The 22,123-nt window shown below is 39.0% G+C and overlaps 1 protein-coding gene across 4 annotated transcripts in view; it reads right to left on the bottom strand.

The window, feature by feature from the left end:
* LOC135488667 (hypoxia-inducible factor 1-alpha-like) overlaps nt 1–22,123 on the bottom strand; it is a 70,885-nt gene that overhangs the window by 33,385 nt on the left and 15,377 nt on the right. For all 4 annotated transcript variants that reach the window (XM_064773326.1, XM_064773324.1, XM_064773323.1 and 1 more), the window contains exon 2: nt 5,812–5,999. In XM_064773326.1, the coding sequence (XP_064629396.1) occupies nt 5,812–5,986 (175 nt within the window). In that variant the 5' untranslated portion in view covers nt 5,987–5,999. The remainder of the gene's footprint in view (nt 1–5,811; nt 6,000–22,123) is intronic.

The raw sequence follows: 22,123 nt of genomic DNA, 5'->3' as shown, positions 1-22,123 counted from the left end.
AGTGCTTTTTATTACTCAAATGCAATAAGACTTGCACAAGATTGAACACTCACATATTCAATTCTTGAATAAATCGCTAATTATTATGCATGTAGACCTACTACATCAGCAACTACTCCCAATAAAGGGAATAAATATGGTGATATAAAAAGCTCCAATATACTAATATCAGAAAAGTGTGACAAGTTGATAAATGAACACATTGAAAGAGACGAATGGCAACTCGAGTTGACATTTTCATTTCTCGCATGGTGAAATTACGCATTCAGAATAGTACCATGAAAGGCATTCATCCAAAAAGGTATTTGTGATACCAGCGTTGCTGAAGGCCGCACAATGCAGCGCTGCACTACATAAACTTCTTGAGACCCTATTAACATCTTTCGAGTGCACTTCAAGGACAATGGATGACATTACCGCCATTGTCTCGTCATAATGGTTCGGTACTTGAGGTACGGCATGATGGCCTGTTGACTCCTCCTTCCTATGCGCCAGATACAAAACCCCACAATGCCGAACCTTCGCCAACATTATGCGCGATTTTAACAATGTAAATAGCAGGTAATAAGACCAATTCTTCTTCTATCGGTGTGTCACATGTCATCACTATGGTGCCAAAAGATACCATGGAACTTGATGTTGCTCCCTATTTTAAATGGGTGCCTGTATGCACAACTTGATGAGATACACTGTTGCATGGAATGGATGTGTGTAAAATGTCTCTGGCTACAGAAAGCTGATTCAGCTCAGCTCAAGTAAACTCCTTAATCAAAAGGCTGCAAAGGCTCTAAATTATGACAGAAAATATTTGAATCGTTCTACCATTCCACTGCTTTTTGAATGGATGACAGTATACTGAAGAAAATCATGCGAGGGGACGTTCTAAGAGTTGAGTCAGGAGCCTATTTTGTGATCAGACCCGGACTCATGCTCGATTAACGTAGAAAATTCCTGGATCTAATGGATCACTTTGAAATGATTAAAGGGCATCAGATGCTGAGAAAGTCGCTGAGGTATGGCAAATAAACTAGGCACCCAATTAACGGAGCCATGCTCTGGTAGCGTGCAGAGTCTGCTAAGATGGGTGCATCTCTCCTGATGAGATGGCCATTGTGAGCGCTGTTCAATAGTGTTGCTTGATGTTCAAGTATGTTGTCGGAAATGATTGGGTCGGTTTGCACGATTTGGAAAATGTCTGCTCATCATGGTTGAGCTGAGTCACTTTGAATTTTCTTAGGATTTTTGATGGCAAGATGCAGGACAAATCCAGGGAACTTTTTCCACTTCTTCTTCTCCGTTCAGCCAACCTATGTACTATATCTTCAGTCCTGTGGCGGAGTGAGGTGTCTGTACGGGCATTTGACTGATGCTGCGTTCGCACCGGGTTAGGAGCAAAAAGACTTTAACATTTATTTGTGATTGTACATTGAATTTATATGATACCTTTACTGTAAACAGTGGCTTTTAGTGATTGTATGTACGTTTCATCTGTAGCAGGCATTTCCATCCTTCGGTAAAGAGGAATCCATTAATTCGTAACCCATTCCCAGTGATGATGGCAAACACAACAATGTTCCAGCAAAGACCATTCCTTTATAATAAATAGCCAAGGCATGTACAATTAGCCCCTAATGTTTGACTACGGACGGAATAATGACAGTAGATTAAGGCAGGTCTGGGAGATGTCAGGTGTCAGAGGGTCATGTCCACGTATTAGCTTGGTCAAGGGATGGATGACCACTGGCCCTCAGGGAGAAGACCAGACTGCTGGGATTGTGCTATCAATCAAGAGCAGGCAATCATGGATGGGGTGGAAATGTATCATTGTTTAATATGATAACAGTAATTATTCTATGTTGTTTGGTCCTTCTAATATTTGCATGGTTTATTTTAAGATACTGTAAACTGTAAAAGCTTGCTACAGAAGAATGTTTTTGAAATTTCTGATACTTTTCCAAACCACTGTCTTCCTTCAAATCTAAAGCAAGTTATTTTTAGCAACGACTTGTTCCTCGGTCTTTAAACTGCAGCACCCTGTTTACAGATATTTTTATTGCAACGAGTATGGCCAGAGTATCCTTTACAACTGTCAAAGCCATGGAAAATGTTCTCAACTCAAACCAACAACGTCTACGTAAGTGATCGATACTGCCCCGTTCATGAAATATTTATCCTCTGTTGTGATTTTCAGTAACCAATGGCAACAAAATGCTTCATTTTGATATTCATAATCATCACCTCTGTTATTATAATCGGCCCGTCTGTCTAGAAGCTGTTTCTACAAATCAGGTTGTCGGGACTGATCCAGTAACTAGAATTGATGAGGCTGGCTTAAAAATAAAGTCATATGAAAGAAGCGTACTCGCAGCTTGTATGGATGGATGTTGAGAAGCAATAAATGCCTTTCTGTTTGAACAACCATTGAGGCGAGGAAACTCTTTACGATATCTTCAGTTGGCATGCCTGAAGAAATCTTCAAGTGCACAGGCCCCCTCCCCACTTCGACAAATTTACTTACCTTCGCGGATTGAAACTATAATGTGCCGGTGGACAGATGGACGGCCAAACAGACGGCCGAACAGACTGATTGACGGACGAAGGGACTGACGAATGTATGGACATATGCTTCTTAAATAGCTATTTTACCAGCTCAGCTGACAAAAGTTAGCTGAGCTAAAAATCTTTTCTGGCGTATATAGGAGGGATTTTACTACTACCAACCTGCAAAGTTCTCGTACATTTTTTATGCCCTGAGAATTTATCTCGATATTTCATCTGCCATTAAGTTATGGTAGTCTTTCTTACCATGAGTAACTTGTCCAAACTTCTTAACAAACTCTGCCCACATTCAAATTACAGAAGTTACATCATTAGCAAGTTAGGAAAATTTAAGGAAGACTTCTTATGGCCAATCTAAGAGGTGTGCTCATTACGGATGTAACAAGCTTCTTTAATTGGCATGATCTTCTAAATGAGCCCATTACCTCCAAACATTCTCACAGCTAAAAAACTTGCTAATTACTGTCAGGTTAACGAGGGGGACGACACCTTGCTGATATTTTAGATGTTGTCAATCAAGAAATTCAGAGCAGCTTCCTACATTTTCTGTCATAATATCGTAAGGCTGGCGACAAACTACGGTACTGCTACGTTGTTAGGGTGTCAACTTTTGATTGGAAATAATGTCGTATTTATATCGTTAACATAATACACATGATGTGATGATGATATCCCTTCTAAAATAAGATGTAAAATGGATACAATTTTTGTGACAGCTCTTCAAAGGGAATTCAGCAAAACATCAACAGTTACTTGTGTCACTTAAATTCAGTGTCATCTTTTCCCTGATCAAAAGTTTTGCTAACTCCAAAATTGCATGTCTAACCTTCCAATTTTGCGGCAAATACTGTCTTCGACCATAAAGTGGGTTTCATAGATTGTGAATGAAGCTACTTTCATCTGCTATCACGACTTCTGGTCAACGATTTTTAGAAGAAACTACCATCTGGTTTCCAATTACTGGCATAACAAGTTGTCTATTTGCCTCTGTCACACGATTACTTATCTTGAAATTTCCTTCATCAGGATAGGATCCATTAAAAGTTTAACTCGTGCTGAAACTTCTATATTCAAGCCATGCTGCTTTCCCAACTTCCAATTTCTTCAAAAAACAATTAATATTGATTAGGTTGACGATTAATTTCAGAATACAAACAACAAATCAACTGTTCAAGATTGACTCAAAATAACCGAGATCAACCTTTTCCGGCAGTGCATATAGAAAATGTCAGACACGCACATTTCTGCAGTAATTGTGCCTGGATCTATCATCTAGAGTATTTAGGCTATTTACTCAAGGTAATTAACCAGTCCCAAAATACTCATCAGTCTACTGAAGATGACATTAATTAGTTTAATGGGTCCCAGAACAGGAATCCTAGGGAGTCCTGCCGCTAAGACAAAGACGACCCACCCCCACACTCCTGACCGACAGAGCCACAGTACCCCTGCAAATTCTCATTGTGTGGAATCCCGCTTCTTATGATTTGCCATGCTCCTCCTTTCTTCGCAGTAATTATATAGCAAGCTATTGCTTTTTATGGTAAATTACACTTTCCAAAATGACTGACAACAAAAATGATGAAACCAGCGTAAAACTTTGATTGGTGCCGACTAGGGGTGCTGGTAAATCCCCAATTATAACTGTGGGATTTGCACTAGACAATACCCGGAACATCCCCAATGTCGAATAGAGAAAATTATAGTTCAGTCCATGGAGACCTTTGAGTCTAATTCCGTTCTTGTCTATCATTAATTAAATGAAGTTATCTTTGTTGAGGATGAAGAATATATGATGGGACTATTTGAAAGGGGTCAGTCCCTTGTGGGGGACAGCGAGTGCAGAGACAGTGTTCAGCATCTCAACAGATACATGCAGATAGTCCAATTGCTTTTTTGAACATATGATTTCTGTCAATTTATTAATACATGTGCGTATATGTACATGTAGTTTCTTCAGCCTTTTGAAGTTGTTTTAGCTTGAAAGCCTTGCAGTACCTTGGTGTAAGTCAAACAGATATTTATTGCAGCCGTAGAATTCTGCCACGTGCATGCCTGCAACGACACCTGCAGACATACTGATCTTTATTTCACCGGAGATAAACACATGTCACTAGGGTAAGAATTATTGTCCATGGTGCACTTCACACAACTTCATGTGACCCTGACAAAACTAAAACAACTGCAACAAAATGTTCTTTCAATACTACAATCCTGTACTTACATTTGTATATCATTTCTTCTATTTATTTGTTTCAAAATAAAAGCTGCTTGATTATTCAAAGAACCTACCACAGGATCTTCCCATTAAGTTATCTGCAGAGTCTAGCTTCATCTGAAACAGTGGTTGTTCTCGTAATGCGACACTCGTGGCCAGTGAATATTTCCTGATGAGAAGAGTCACAGCAAGTAGGTCAGCGGGAGCAGAGAAAATTGGCCAACAATCTTGTCCGAACAAAAACGTCAATAATCTCATCAAATGACAATTGGGCATGGGGAAAATCAAGGTTCACGAGAGGGGATGGACAGCTCTGCAGTGGTCACTTAGATTAAGGTTTAACAACTGAAACATGACCGAAGTGGGAGGGGATATCCATGGAGTTTCAAGACTCCTGCTGCTCTTTTAGGCCATGTGTGGCTGTGTTTTTATTTCCCATCATATCCGGCAAAGGTATTGTTAAAGTAGTTCTCTCATAAAGAAAGAAAGGTGGTTTAGACCTATCACCTACGCTAAGAGCTTGTTCTCTAAGGTTCAGCTAAGGGTACCCCAACAAGGCTAACTGACTATGACTTAACTCCTAGTTAACGAAATTTAGGTAAATCGAGAAGAAATGAATTTAATTCAAAAGTATTTCAGCAAATAAAGCTCAGCTAACTGTGAGCTGTTGACTGACTAAGACCATTGCCGATTATTCACAAATGGCATTGTCTGCATTTCGCCATGGTCTGCCAATCACAGCAAGGAAATGATGGGATACGCTATAGTGATCGATCCTGATTAAGGAAATTGCCACCGAGACAATAACAGCTAAGGTTTCCCATGAAATGGTGTCCTAGTTGAGAAAATGGAAAAATTGTCTCTATCATAGTCTATGGGTGATTGCTCAGGATGATAGGGCAAGTGTACTAAGAAGGCTTGGGATTAGATGATGGAGATATACAGGTTTACCACGGGGTGTAGCCAGGGGGCATTGGAGTAGGGGGGGGGGGGGGCAGCTGAAGTTCAAAACATAATCAAGTTAAGTGATTTACCTTGGCAATAACTTTTCGTTCGGAGGTAGCTGACACTTAGCCGGAGTATGGAAAGCTTGTCTAATTTTGAAATGATGCTCTGTTCAAATGGTAGTAGGCTGGCCAAGTGGTCGAGCTCTCCGTTCAAACGTTCCCGGTGGCGCTTGCTTGGATTGCTCTTGGGCGGGTCTTTCATCGGTGCTTTCACACTGTAAAGAGATAAGCAGAAAATATTAAATAAATCTGCCTTTGGAGCCGATTTTAAATTTTAATCTCTAAAGAAATGTCTAAACCTTGGAAGAAATCGAGAGCAATTTATTTGTTCAGCTATGTTATGATCATTTAAAAAACACATGTGTACCATGTCTTAATTATTCATTTGATATCTGCCATTTTTCCCTAAATGAATTCCTGCTTGAATAAAAAAAACTCAACCGAGGAGACCCAAGATAGATTTTGTGACAAATGTAGCATTGACATCTTTGTTTAAATAAACTGTTTTTTGTCAAACTTGGGTGTGACACACGCGATACAACATCAGGACAATCAGTGCAATTTTAAAAATATCGATAGACAAATTTATTTCTAATATAACTGAAGAATTGTTTGACACATTTTGCGTCAAATTGATGCCTCATTACTCAAAACCCCAGCAGAGTAATAAGAAGTAGCAATGAATGCAGTTAACTGTAACAACAATAACCACCTTACATGACATGTTAAATAGATGGTAGAATAGTGTATTATCGAAGACCAATAATATGCGGAAAAGATATTGGGTCGTCAAGAAAATTATTTCCCTCATAATTACTTTTCGACATGGGTGGGAAAATCACCACAGATTTTGCAACATGGCAAATCTGATTAGCATAAAAATGTTGCAGGAGGTGTCAGGTACAAATTCAGGAGAAAATGACACAATAATGACTGATACATGGGTCTGTATGAAACAGGAGGTGCATGGGTCCCCACTGAGTCTTTCTATAAAGATTTTCGGATCAAATTTGGGCATCGTGACGAGCCGTACTCAACACCGATGACTATCTTGTGACGCACCATTCTTCTTAAATCTTCTATTTCAAATATGGGTAATCTGAGCCTGGATGATTGACAGCGCGGCGTTAGCTCCCCTAACCGGATTATCTTCTCATTATGGCAAGCTAGGATGTAGTAATCCGTAAAATCTATCTCGGGCTGCGATGATGGACAGACCAAGTGGAAGAATGCGTTACACCTGATTGAGTCAGATCCTAATTGGTGGGAGGGGTATCGCAAATTTCCTGATCAGCGACGCTTCGCAACCTCACTCCTAGGGCTTCAAGGTTTCTACGATACAATCATTTCTAAAACTTGAAATGAGATGGCAAGGTATTACAGCAAGTTGAAACTTCAGTTTGTTGACATTTCTATGTGATAATGATGACTTGCTGATGTTCGCTGAATGACATGAAATGAAAATTATTGCCTCACATTCAATGAGGTACTTTCCTAAAGGACACAGAGATAGTGTTACGGTATGGTATCAGTAATTCATCCCCCTCCCCTGGAGAAACAGCAATGAACAGAGGGTTAAAAGGAGGATTGGTAGAGATATTCCAAGCACCTGGCACAAGTGCCAACTCATTACTTTCCTCAAGCCAAAATTGGGAAGACTGTTGTTTAGATGCACAACAATCAGAAGCCCTATAAGCCCCATGGTGGCAAATGCCTCCTCATAAGTTCTAAATTCCTGCTTTTATAAAGTGACGAATTGGCTGGTTAGCAGGTTGCGATGTGCCCTTGCAAGGATTAGACATCTTTATGTAGGACCCTGGCAACAAGGTTGTGTTTCCATACGCCAATCTGACATGGCATCTAGAAATGTCAAGAAAGTTGTTAAGGAGCTCCCTGGCCCCAATTAAGGAGGCACAGCTACGGCATTCTCTCCTAAGTGTTCCGAAAGGTTTGATGACCTTCGTTAGTTAGCAACACATCAGATTCCCAATTAATACTGCAAGTTGCTAATTTCCTTCTGCAGATCGATGAAGAGGATCATCAAAGTACTGATTAACAAATATAATGGACAGGAAGACAGAAAGAGGAGGAAACGGGATGGGACGAAACGCTCTTTTTTTTTCACTCGTTCTGTCTCACCAATCCTCTGTGATCAAAAGAAGGCTAATACATTATCATTTATACATTAAAACCAAGGTGTTTTCGAAGTCCCCACAACAATTACTAACCTTTATGAACTGACACCAAAAAGTGCAATTGACCCAAGGGCTGTTGGTAATGATGGAATTTGGTCTCACTAGTACTGCCAGGAAAACGAACCAAAAGAACACCTTTTTGAAGGAGAGTGTGAGGTTCCACGCCACTTAGTAGAAGTTTGGAAACTTGAAAACTTGAAAACTTCATAATCTCAATTTTTCTGATATCTGATATCTGTTAAATCAATATGAGCTCACCTGTGAACCCAGAAATTAGATAAAAGTGGCCTCATGGGTGTGACCAATGAGCCCTGCTGGGCACACTGTTACAGAAATGGGAAGACCCCCATCATTTTGATTAGGAAAGAGAGTTTCGTGTCATGGACTAATTTGCCCTAAATTGGCTTAAAATGCCAAGAGCTGCAGTTGTACACATTAAACAGTGACCTCCAGGTTAAATATGTTTGAAACAAAATTACATGATTCCAAAGTCTGTCATCGCTGTGATGTGTGATAAAATCAAAATTATCAATCCAGCAATTTACAGATCTCATGTTGTGTACAGTGTAGTTTAGCTCTAAACCACAACCACACATTTCCTTGAGGCAAATCAATGCTGCAGTAAATATTTGGCAAGCAAAAAAACAGTCAAGGGAAGTGAACTCATTTCACAAGAGGTCACCAACGACGAAACCCCAATCAATGATAGAATCCCCATGACAAACCAGACAACAAATTAACCTTGCATATTTTTTTCAAAGATCAATGATTGAAATTACAGGATTGCAGTAATACACAGGTAATGGACCTTTAATTTCCAGATATGTCAGTCAGAGATCGATAAAAAGTGTAATTGTAACTTTATAACATTGAAAAGTGGATATCATTTGATGCAATTAATCATTGCATGGCCTCCAGTGTTGCTGCGGGCACTTTGAGTTCATCGGCAAAAAGCAGACAATGCCATGGTGCTTGTGATTTCTCGATTGTGGTTTTGATAGACAAATAGTTTGTTATAGTGACTCTTTTTAGCTTATTATCTCAACTCTATGTATACATGTAACTAGAAGAAATCCTGCATAAGTATCTACACCAGCAGTCCTAGCACTGGCAGAAGAAGAACCAAAAACAAAACAAACAACAGAATGGCTTTCTAACCATCACTAGATGCATCTCTTCTCAAATAAACCCACCAACACTGAGAGAAGACTACATCTTATAAGAGGAGCGCAACTGCACTCAGGAGATAATTGTGCTGAGGTTCCATCAGTGTCGAGTGGGAACTTGGCAGGTGCACCATCAGAGAACCAAAACCCTCAGTTTTCCTGTCTGTTTTCCTACTGACGGCACAGTATACCCTGTTGGTTAACACCTTCGAACACGCTCGCGTCATGGGAAAGGATTGTGTAAGTTGCTAGAAAATATAGAGATGTGGTACAATCTTCTTTGAAGAGATTTGGGCAAACACATTTACTGCTGTTCTCAATATCAGTGGAAAATAAACAGAGACTGTCCTGTGACAGATCATCTGATACTATCAATGTTTACCAAATAAGAAAGAAATGATCGAGTTGTGCAGAGATATTCATGTTATGTCCATCCTGAGTTGGTGTTTTTTAACTACAACTGTGAAGAAAAATCATATGGTTAAGTCTCCATCTAGGAAAGACAGCAAGCCATGCCAGATATTGCTAGCTGCCTCATGATCTTACAGACAAAAATCCAATGCTTTACAGTCAGCATTTGCATACGGAAGTGGTCCCGTTGGATTATTTATAGCAGCTAACTCATTGAAGAAGTGATTCAAATTCAGCACCATATTTTATGTACTCCATCTAGGAAAGACAGCAAGCCATACCAGATACATCTCACAGACAGCAACCCATTGCTTTCCAGTCAGCATTAGCATATGGAAGTGGTCCAGTTGCATATAATCATGGTAGCTAACTCGATAAAGAAGTGATTCAAATTCAGCACAATAATTGTACTGAAGTTGAAAAACTGTGCTGGAAGTTGTGTTAACTTCAGCAAAATAAATGTGCTGAAGTTGTGCAGAGATATTCACGTTATCTTAGGTTTTTTTATTATAAAAGAGTTAGCACTTACTTCTTCATGCTAATAACCTCCTTACAAGTTCATCAGTGAGCCAAAACATATAGAATTGTTTGAGGTCACGCATATGAGCATCAACCTTGGATGACAATGAGGAAATCTACTGGATGGTTGGTTATTGCTTTGACGAGCTATGCTTTTTGTAGAACTTTGTTCACCATTTAGATATCGCATATCGTAACTTTTTTGACGCAAAGATGATTGATACATAAAGTGATTGAGAGTTAACATGGTGAATGAGCCAACAAGATCAGATTAAATCTAGAAAGTTAACACATTGCTGAAGGGTTGAAATGGACCTCAGGGTCTCTGTGAGCAGAGATGCCATCAAAACCATAAGTCAATCACTGACAATGGCAATTTCGAGCAAAGAAAATATACCATTCACATGCCATGTTGTTCTACCATGAGTAATATTAATTCCATTCATCTCCTGTTTTCTCCCTGTCAAAGTGCACTGAGCCTTGAATTCGCCAAATGAAACTGCTACATGGATCAACACATCTGTGCCACAGGAAGACAGCATCACAGACTTGCAATGCAGGGAACCTATGTATGATATCCATATCAGCTCTTCTTCTTGCTTTGAATTCAATTGAATTTAAATGTATGTTTTTGCACATATCAAATTCTATTTGCAGATGACTCTCAAGTCTCGAGTCTCTGAAGCAGTGTCAGATTGGCGAAACTTGATTACATGCACAGCTAAGGTTGGACCATCTATCTACACAGAGAAATAGCAACATCTGTAAGACAGTCCAACCAAGCTACAGTCATAGCTGTAAGAGGCTGAGGCATCCTTAGGTGCTAAAAGATGACACACCAAGGACCAATCCGTCAATTAGGGATACAGAGGATAGGATTGCTGGGAGGGGTGTGAATTGATGATCAAAATACACTTTAATGGAAACTGCTGTCTGATTAATGGAAATGAGGACAGTTGACATCGAGCAAAGGGAATGACTCCTGTGAGAACATCAAGCTATACATGTAGGGTAATGATTCCTTTGGGGCTTTGCAAATAAACTTGAATTGGTAATTAACAGAGTGTTAGTGATCACATCTGTATTATGGGTACTTGCAAATGATGAGCGAAATAGATTTACAGTACACGACAGTCATCTGCTACTGAGGTGTTTTTCCATGCCACCTGAGATATCTAGAATCAAAACGTTAGACATGTTAGAGCAAACACTTGGCAATTGCAAATGCATTTATGGAAGGACCAAAATCCAGGCTTTTCACCTTTTAATGTAAAATATTCAAACATTGTCAAGCAATATGCCCACAAAAACATCAGCGATGAAAGTATCAGGGACGAGGAATAAATCCCAAGAGATGTTACGAATGTCAACTCAAAACTAGCAAAAGGCCTAATTACAAAAACATTAGCAATTGCAAATGCATTATTTGGACATTATTGCATATAAGCTCTGATGTAGGTTTATGTTTGTGCAGGGATTGCAGAGACCTGTAACCTTTTGATGAGCAGTCAACTAGAAGTTCCTATGTTGAGTTTGCCTCCTCTGGAGATTTACTCAGCTCAACTATAAAACGATACCAAATTTCACAAAGCCCTTCACGCCACAACAGGATTTGTTTAACTGCTGAAAATAAGTGATGTTAGCATTAGAGATGGATCTAATCGCTCTGATAGGACAATCGACATGTTTGTTTTGATGTCCTGTTTACAATATGGTAGGTTGATTTGCCTTGTTTACTGGGCTAGGATGGGAGTCACTGATGGCTCAGGATGAGAATTGTGGCAATTTATAACGAAATGGAAAGGATAAAGTATGGTGAGGTCAGCTCGGTTAGTCTAGGATGACGTCGTTGAAGATTTAGTGAGGATTGGGAGGTTACATCTCCTACATGTGATTCCCCTGGCAGAAGTAGGCACTTGGGGTCAAAGACAGAGTTTTAGCTATTTGCATGAGCTGACGGTGGACAAAACAACCTTGAGACTCTTGTACGACACATGACATTTGCTTGAGAACTGATTAAACTCTTACTAGGAAACTCAAAAGTCATCACTATCTCCAGTTTATATTTTGATTTGAGCCAACCTTGTCTGAAGAGAAGTGCCTTTGTTTGAAAACTATGGAAACACAAACAGCATTAAAGTTTACTGCTATGGAGGTATAAGGAGAACTACATGTAGACAAGACTCTTCTTTTTTACCCATTCTATCACTAGATATCAATTGAAAGGAAATGGACTGAAAATAATGTGTTGCGTGAGTAAACATATCATTGTCGCAGAAATAAATCAGAGATAGATTTACAGAAATCTATACATTGAGAAAAAAATGCTCGAAGAATGAAGTGAATATTGTGCAAAGAGGACCAAGCACAGTGTCAGTATGCGACACCTTTCAAAATCTTTCCCCAATGTAACTAATTCCCTCAGCGATGGTTGGTCATGCAATGTTATTTCAGTTTAGTCATGCAAGAATGAAACCGAGTCGAATGCAAGTTGTGATAATGCCATGAAAAGCCCTTGTGAGGTAGCGAAGGGGAGAGAGTGAAGTCTCGGATGTATAGAATAGGAGACTGCAGCTGGAGAATGTATCTTGGAGGTGAAATCTTATAGGTGTGGGCTTGATTTCAATGCCATGGTAATCGAGACTGGTATTAGGATACATGGACTGAGGCTGGATGTACGATGAATTAGTTTAAGATTTAGCAAGCTGTAACTTACTAGCTCACAGAATTTCTTTTCTGATGAGCATGTCACAGAACGCCATCCAATAGTTTTATTCATCTCATCATTTCTATTTCATCAAACTTTTCCCTCTCGTTGATGTGGAAGTTTTCCGTCTACTCAAAAAGAGTTAAAATACCAATTCTAATCAACCAGGAAAGCAACACTGCTGAAGCCCCGGGTTGACTCCAATCCACGGCATTAGTATAGAAATCTATGATTAAAGGAATGAATATAGAAACTCGACATAGATTTCGCCATTAAAAGGATTTCAAATCTCCGAATGATTGGCGGTAATTAAAGAGCTACATCTCGCCCTATTCACTCGCTGAATCAGAATGAGGAGATTAGAAGGATGCCACGATTTATTAATACCATTACAAGGCAGTCAATAACATAGATTGGTCAAAATGCCATCATTTAATGAACAATTCGGTATGTATAGGATGTGCTGGGACTTACTGGAATAATCTGTAGCATAACTGCACTGGTTGTTGAAAATATGACCATACTGTTTTCTGCGTTTTATTGCCACATGAAATTTCTCAGAATCTTTTTGAATATGTTGAAATATAGGAGGGAAGACAGATGTACCTGATATAATATAAACTGAGTGCAATTAAATCCTAGGCGGAAATATTTTCAGCAAGTTAACTCTCGGTTTCACGAATACTTTGCATTTGTGTTTTGACAACCCAGCAATTTCAACTAAAATGTCTTTTTTCACAACAACATATCTTTCCGCCTTTAAGAGACAACAAACCGTACTCGACGATCGTCTCTACAATGTTCAGGTCAGCACCAACTTTGTCCTGTCAATGTTACATTTCTCCTCATTGCACATTTACGAGGAGGAACTGCCCAATAAGAAAACATGAAAACTGCATTATACGCAACGGTTCATTTCCAACTTTAATCTGCCGAGACGGCCACGGGACATTACCAATTAAATACCTATTTTGCCGCCATGGGCGATAAACTTGTTCGCATTCGCAAACAAGTCCCACGGAAACTGTAACGTCCCCAATGAGAGGAGCTGGCCAGATTAATTTAAGTTGCTATCCATGATTTCCATGGGAAGAAATATGGGGAGAGTGGTTTTATTGTGACAGTTGTATGCGTTCGGCAAGGGTGGGCAAGTAAGACCACAATTCTGTAGCTGCAACTACAACTAAGGGGTTACAATGTACACCACACTCCCAATAGCAGCAGTGTATGACCATCTTCCCAGTGATAATAGCCAACTCTCCAATGCCAGTCCATTGATAATCACAGTAATTTGTATTGTGGGATGAAACTCCCGTGAATGGAGAGTAGTATTTGGAAATCGATTACCTGTGCTGTAACTGGACTTGCACTAATGATGCTGGTTCCCAATAATAATTCCATCCGAAGAATATCTGCTGAAAGGCATGCGCTTATATTGTATCTTTGGGATGCATACTTGCCCAAGATACAGCAGAACCACCTCTATTAAGGACACTCTTGGGACTGATAAATCCTGTCCTTTATAGGGTGGTGTTCTGAATACCAAACTAAAACTGTATAGAAAGGACCCATTTTTGACCAAAATTTATGTCTGTAATAGAAAGTGATCCCTGTTCTGTGAATGCAACTTTGTATTTGTATTGGTGACAACTTCAGTTATGTTGATAAACAGGTTTGAACCCATTATTTCTAACGAGATACAGGAGGATACTACCAGGCCTCATCCATGCCAGAAAAAGATTCAGAGACAACACATTTGAGATATTACTGGTTCATTGACAACAAACACAAGCAGTATTGTTCTAATCACGATAATGGTCGACCTGTGTTGATGACACCAACCTCGGGAGGGGATCAAAGCCATGATTAGTCAGCCATGTAATCGACAAGAGACATCATGGGATCACCAACCTGGAGCAAACATACCACACCGCACTGGTAAAGGTTATCACCTGATCACTCCATAGTTTGTTACTGTGCAGTATCTGACCAATTTTTCACTTGCCTTGGTCAGTTCTCTAATCATTTTTAAAATCATTAAACTCTAATGAACACTCCTCAAACTTTGATCAAAATGAATTCAATTTCAATTCATCCTAAGCATACCAGCATCCATCTATTGTCCTAAATATCGCAGTCAAGGCAGCACAGACTTAACAGTCGCTGAATTCCACCAACAATTCCTTGTAGCAAATGCATAAATATCAGACCAACCCTGCCATGGACACAGTTCTAAATAACATTTGTAATTACGACAGGGCTTCTGGGACCTAAAATACTGAACCTAAAGCTACTAATTAAATCAAATGTTTTAATTATTCATGGTATTTCTGGCCCAGAGTTTCAGTTAGTAGTGATTTATGACCTCATCTCACCGATATGAATATCGCCATGTAGTTTGCGATGAATGTTTTATTTAATCATCTTCCAGCCATTTTTAGCTCAAAGAACTCTTACAATCACATTTTATCTGTGGTCGGCGTCAGCCCGTCCATTAGCATGACATGTTTTGTAACCACTGGGGCTATTGAATTGTAATTTAAATTACATGCCCCTCTTCCCCCCCCCCCCCCCCCCCCCAACCAGATTCCCTCCACCAAACACAAAACTTTGGTCGGATCCGATTCTCGGGCTAGGCCATAATTTCTTAAAGACAGAATACAGAACATTCTAGAACTCCATAGTTGTACAGTTATAGTTGCCACAAGGGATTTCACTTGCGTGCCAAGTTGGAGCGTTTAAAAAAGTTAAGCCTGGCAATTATGAGGTGATGAATGTGACCAATCCTCATCGGGATTCAAGGCAGAAGGAATCAGGTTGCACAAGTGCTTCACGGAGACTCCTGATGTCTTCATCTTGAAATTTCAGTAGTCATCTTTGCAAGCGAAAGGTTCTGTACACTAACATACGGTTACAGGCCTGGCCTGAAACCTTTCAGTAGAACTTGGATGAGCTGCTTATTCATCACCACAACCAGAAAATTTCTGACCAGTACTCATTTATACACGGTGGTCGAGTAAGCTAGACAATATCACATATTTATCTATTTTCAAAACTTCTTCATGTTGCAGAGCACCATCAAAATAGGAAAGGAAACATCCGACATCTAAGTGTTAAATCTGAACATTATTGCACAAATGTTATGATTATCGGTCTTGTTGTATAGCTCAGTCAGGGGTCTGCTTAAAGACTCATAAGATTCAGACACAGCTGAAAAACTGACTTCAATATTCTTTTCAGTGATTTCCCTGTTGTTCTGGTGTTTATTTTCTTACTGGGTTGACCACAATGGATCTTTCAAGAGGGGATACTGGAAGGGACACTGTCATAAGCAGTGCCTGGCTAAAGATAACATGTACCCATATTGACAAGGTGTTACCATAGCTTTCTAGGACAATACCTTGGCAGACAAACTATTGATTGAGAATAGATTTCTTTTTTGATTCATATTTCTGTCTGCCTTGATGTGGTTAGATCTTGTGAGAGAATGTATACAGTGTAGATTCAATATGGGGGGACACGTCTTTTTCCCAGTCCAGTATGCCGGATGACAATGCGAGGATGTAGAGTGGGGAAAATGAGTTGCCAGGTCTTTTTTCCCAGTCCAGCATGTGTGATGACCAATGAGAGAGATGGTGATTTCTGCACAGGGGTGGATGACCAAGATGAGGTCCTTGCCTCTGACTAAATTTGTTCATTGCAACCAATTTCGACCAAGGAGTTTGAGATAAACCGACATCAATTTACCTACAAGCATCAAGGCAAATAATTGATAAACATTATTGCTTTTACAGTTTAATCATTCTCTACTTTGAAATTTGTTGGGTCAATCTCATTCAAAATAGATCACATTAGATTCACATCAAAACCAACTATCCTTAAAAATGCAATAGAACCCAGCCTCTCATAAGCCTTATTGCCACCACATGTCATAATAAACTTGTCGCTTCTTACAGACGCATGCCAAGGACCCAACAACCAACTAACAGCTGTCACCTAAGGAGTGGAATAGAGAGGGAATGAACTGCACCCTGAATTCACAAAGCCGACAATTACATTTATTGTGAAAACCCTTAGAGCATCTACTAGTGCTTTGTGTTATACCCCTGCCAATAAGGGAAGACTTTCATGCAGCGATCGTTGCACAATAACCCTACTACATAAATGAAAGTAGTTCTTCACATGAGAAGGGGACTGAACAAGGGTAGTGCAGAACCAAACCCTCCAACCTATCTATTTTCCTTGACTCTATGAGCGGCAAAAAAATTAATAAGGAGGGAATCACCACATTATTAAGAAATTGATAAGGTGGACCCAGCAAGAATAATGCCATCCATGGCCAGAAACTGTGCCAAAGCCAGCAGTTCATTTGATTCTGAGAACACATCCCAATCAAGAGGAATTTCGGTTGAATCATTCCGGATTATCCTGGATTACGCACTTTCTCTGATGCGTATCGTACATAATCGTGAGGTCATTGTCTGCGAGGATTTGTTGATTGATCAACAGATTCCAAAACTATTGGTAACTGTATGAGGTATTCCACGATAGATTTAGCACTCACCCAGACTGTCGCATATGAATGCATCAGACAAAACTATGGATTTGTCACAGAACGAATGGCTAAACCACTGAAAGTGTGATAAGACCAATGTCTAAGTGAAAATCAGTTGCAAAAATCTTCCCTCATTCATATCATTGTACAGTAGAATTGTTCCCCAGTTTTGATAAATTTCGTAGTAATTATTCAACCAGTCTGATCGTAAAAACTAGCGGATACTCAACAGAAAAGGATACAGATGCCATAAAAAAATAACAAGTCATGAAACCTAGACAATTTTTATGCTAATGGATCCAGGAAGAACAACAATCTTAACAAAATAACACCATTTTTCTACTAATTCCATGCATGATTCAAACAAGTTTTAGTAATTCTATATCTTTAGTGGAAACATAAGAAATAGAAAGCATGATTAAAGATCTGTAATATATCTCCTATATATTTGTATATAGCGTGACATGAATCATAACTTATGAAATAAAAAAGAGTACTGATTTTTACGTAAAGGGTTGCAGGATATTTTCCCTAACTTTTCACAAAATCTTTTTATCAATATACGACATGGTTGTCTTGGTTGACTATCAGACTTTATACCGAGAGGATGTGGTTAGATCTTTAGTTTTTAAAAAAGCTAGTGGCTTTTGGTGGCTATAATCATAACTTGTGAAATAAAAAAGAGTACTGATTTTAACGTAAAGTGTTGTAGGATATTTTCCCTAACTTTTCACAAAATCTTTTTATCGATGTACGACATGGTTGTCTAGGTTGACTATCAGACTTTATACTGAGAGGATGTGGTTAGATCTTTAGTTTTTAAAAAAGCTGGTGGCTTTTGGTGGCTATAATCATAACTTATGAAATAAAAAAGAGTACTGTTTTTAACGTAAAGTGTTGCAGGATATTTCCCCTAACTTTTCACAAAATGTTTTTATCAATGTACGACATGGTTGTCTAGGTTGACTATCAGACTTTATACCGAGAGGATGTGGTTTAGTTTTTAAAAAAGCTGGTGGCTTTTGGTGGTTATTATCAGAACTTATGAAATAAAAAAGAGTACTGATTTTAACTTAAATTGTTGTAGGATATTTTCCCTAACTTTTCACAAAATGTTTTTATCAATGTACGACATGGTTGTCTAGGTTGACTATCAGACTTTATACCGAGAGGATGTGGTTAGATCTTCAGTTTTTAAAAAAGCTGGTGGCTTTTGGTGGCTATACTCATAACTTATGAAATAAAAAAGAGTACTGATTTTAACGTAAAGTGTTGCAGGATATTTTCCCTAACTTTTCATAAAAACTTTTTATAAATGTACGACATGGTTGTCCAGGTTGACTATCAGACTTTATACCGAGAGGATGTGGTTAGATCTTTAGTTTTTAAAAAGCCACCTTTGGTGAAAATTTAGAGTTTGACCTCTGTGACATTGAAAGACAGGCCTTATTGCCCAAAGCTATCATCATGCAAAATTTTGGCCATCTAGCAGTTAAGAATCATGCTCTGCTAACAGATGACGACGACGGACACCAATTGTATAAGCTCCAAAGCGGGAGGTGAGCTGGAAATAGCAATGTAATATGTCACATATGCCAAGAAAAACAAAGACTTTGTGTTGTAACCTACAATAGGTATTCACACCATATTTCAATGAGATATTCATAACTGAGCAGTTAAAAAGACGAAATTGAAATGAAATTGAAAAGATCTACAAATACAGAAACTTCTGCAGGTGAGTTTTTCGAATGAATTTGATGACATTGACTGATGAGCCTGTGGATGATTAATTACACATGACCTAACCCTTACAAACCAATCATCATGGTGAGATGAACCCATTTGGATTTGGAGAGAGCAGGCGAGCAAAGGTCTCCTTGTTTGAAAGAGTTTAGAACTCTTATGTTTATTGATCAGATATGATACCACGGGGCAAAAGAGAGCCGCATATTCAAATAATGTTAGGACCAGTATGATGAAATATTCTTCTTGATAAAAACTTTCTTTTCTTCAGTAACATAGCAACATTGTTAGGGTCATAACAGCCCCCAACGAATGGTGCATGAGCTTTCTTCTGCTTTTTCAATGATTGATCTCAATTTCTTCATTTGAACATGATTACAAGTGCTGATTGCCAGGAAGTCTTGATCGGTCAGACCTTGGAGAAACTATCATTAGAGAATAGACTGTCATCCGTCTGGCATGCCACAGTATAACCAACTGATTATTTCAAACCCCAATTGATGAGGTTGCAGATGAACTTGCCAGCAGGTGTGGAACTTGAAATGAAAGGTTGAGTTCAAACGGTGTGAATCATATGACAATATCTTTGAATATAAAAATCTTGAAAATCAAGGTTGAATTGTGGTTAATGAGAGTGAAACTGTCTTGATGTAAACTTTCTCAAAATTGCAGCCTCCTGCTGGTTATACTGCACTTCTTTACATATATTTTTCTTCAGACGATGAAGAATTTATTTGAATTGTTTCTCACATTGCTTATCACTGCATAGGCAGATGAAAGATTGTCGTCTCCTGTAGTTCATCAGTCTTCCTGTTTTAGAGTGTCATGCAGGGTCTTCACATTTTTAATTTTTCATTGGAGAATTCAAAATGAATTCTTGAGATTATCATGAAAGAGACTACATTGGTCTCGATGAGCTAATGTCTCTGACTACTCAGATTTAATGGATGACGTGAACAAAGATGACATTTACCACCAAAATAGATAATTTGTGCAATCATCTCAGACAAAGCTGGGATCTTATCTTTAGTGGGACGATTTTCCATCCCAGTCAAGCATGACAATGGCGATGTCAATCACTGGTGAAGAGGACACCAGTAGTGAACCCTACGCCAACTCCCCCTACCAAACCTTAGATGTTATCACTTGAACTCAAATCATTACGATCAGAATAAAGTGGTCAAAGATGCATGCTTTTGGTGTGACACTCGTAGGAGTATGACATCAGAAAGGGCAACTGATCCTTCCTATTGTGCCCTTTTTGAATCTGGATTCAGCTTTCCTTCCATTCTTTATTTTTATGCAATGTTTAGGATAGGCCGAATGCAGAATCATCCACAAACATGTGAGGAAGCAGTTCCAAGCCAAATGACTGTTACATTTCTCAAGAGATACAGACGACTTTTTGAGCATCTCCAAATGATATCTTACAAGATGTAACCACATCTTCCCCTTTGTTAAAATCCACTTCAACTGGGAGCAATTGTTCATCAAGTGCTTACGGAATCAGGTAATCTCTGAGTCAAGTATGCCACCAAGCTTCCGCAGCTCCGTAGTAATCACCGCCCTGAGGCGATGGTCACAGGATAATCGCCAAATTATGCGATAGCTTTCATTCACTTTACTCATTAATAAAGCGACTCTGTGTTTCATCATTGTGACATTATAAAATCAAAGTCACACTGAGTCAGTCGCTTGGAGGAAAAACTTGCTGCGTATCATCGATATTGTTTGAATTGTCGGTAGAGAAGTTGATGAAATTCTCCACATTAGACGGTATTATGATTTGGTGTCTCGAGCTGGACTTGCTGGAGCCAGCGTGACGTTTCCCCATTCATGGTTAGAAACAGCTGTACAGATTAGGCCGTCATTTGTATTAGGAATCAACGCGAATTAGCATTTCTGTCAACCGGTTTGATATTCTTACCAAGAACAGTAAGTGCTACTTTGATGGACGAGTATGCGTATCTAATTTTATGCGAATTCAAATTTTAACTCGTTAAACCAAACAACACACTTTTGTAGAATGACAAAAGATAAATACCACTTCGACCATTTATGATTTCTAAGTCTACATATATATATCTTCAACTGGCAATTTGATAAACTTTACTGAATATTTTATTATAATACATGCATCTGATGGGGTGCAAATGTTACAATTGTACAATCTCATGAGAATGGGGACTCAGGGAAACGGTTGGCATGCTCAGTGGTGAACTTCGACTGAGGCCAAAACTGGTATGCCTGTAATGCCTCTGAAACACATGAACACAGGCAGAATTTCAAAGGAGGGGTGTCTCAAGATGGCTGGCATTAAAAGGTTTACAGATTTTGTCTATAGAGGGATGGCAATTATATCAGAAAATTGTACACAGTCATTCTACTAACTGCTTGACCTGCACATTGCCACAGGAACTGTAAGTATCATTTAGTGCCGACCCAGTTATATCCAGCAACAGTTCTCCTTTAAGACTGGCTGCAAGTGCACAAATATGCACGGCAGGATGCACTGCTTAAATGTACATCATAGTGCAAATAATGTATTTCCTTTTTGTCAATGAAAATCATTGATCAGAATCCAAGGTTGCAGTATAACTAACGGTCTGTTCACCACATCAATAGTAAAATACCTTGTCCTCAGACACGGTGTAGAAGAGTATTGGAGTGTAATACTGAAAGGATATTTCTCGGGATGATGGGATGACTGAACATATTGCTGTTGGGGTATTGGATAGATACCCTTATTTAGCAGAATTTGGGAAGAACTGTGGGTCAGATTACTGCTGAAAATGCTTGCAAGTATTCAGGGACAGAAAATTATGCTGGGTCAGAAGTAAATATCCATCACAATGCGGCTAGATGGAGCTGTCATTTCATCCAAATCCTCAGTCTTCCACCATAGATTTGGGCTTTGAGCTCCACCCTTCAACAACCAATACTAATCGCCAACCTCTATATCTCAAACCTATCTTAGGGCAACATTGAAAGACACTGAAACATCTAGAACAAGAACATTGCACAGTAATTAATCCTTTTTTAT

This window comes from Lineus longissimus, chromosome 5 (assembly GCF_910592395.1).
Source record: "Lineus longissimus chromosome 5, tnLinLong1.2, whole genome shotgun sequence".
Taxonomy (NCBI): domain Eukaryota; kingdom Metazoa; phylum Nemertea; class Pilidiophora; order Heteronemertea; family Lineidae; genus Lineus; species Lineus longissimus.
Note: the sequence above shows the minus strand (reverse complement) of the source record. Positions and strands in the feature narration are given on the sequence as shown.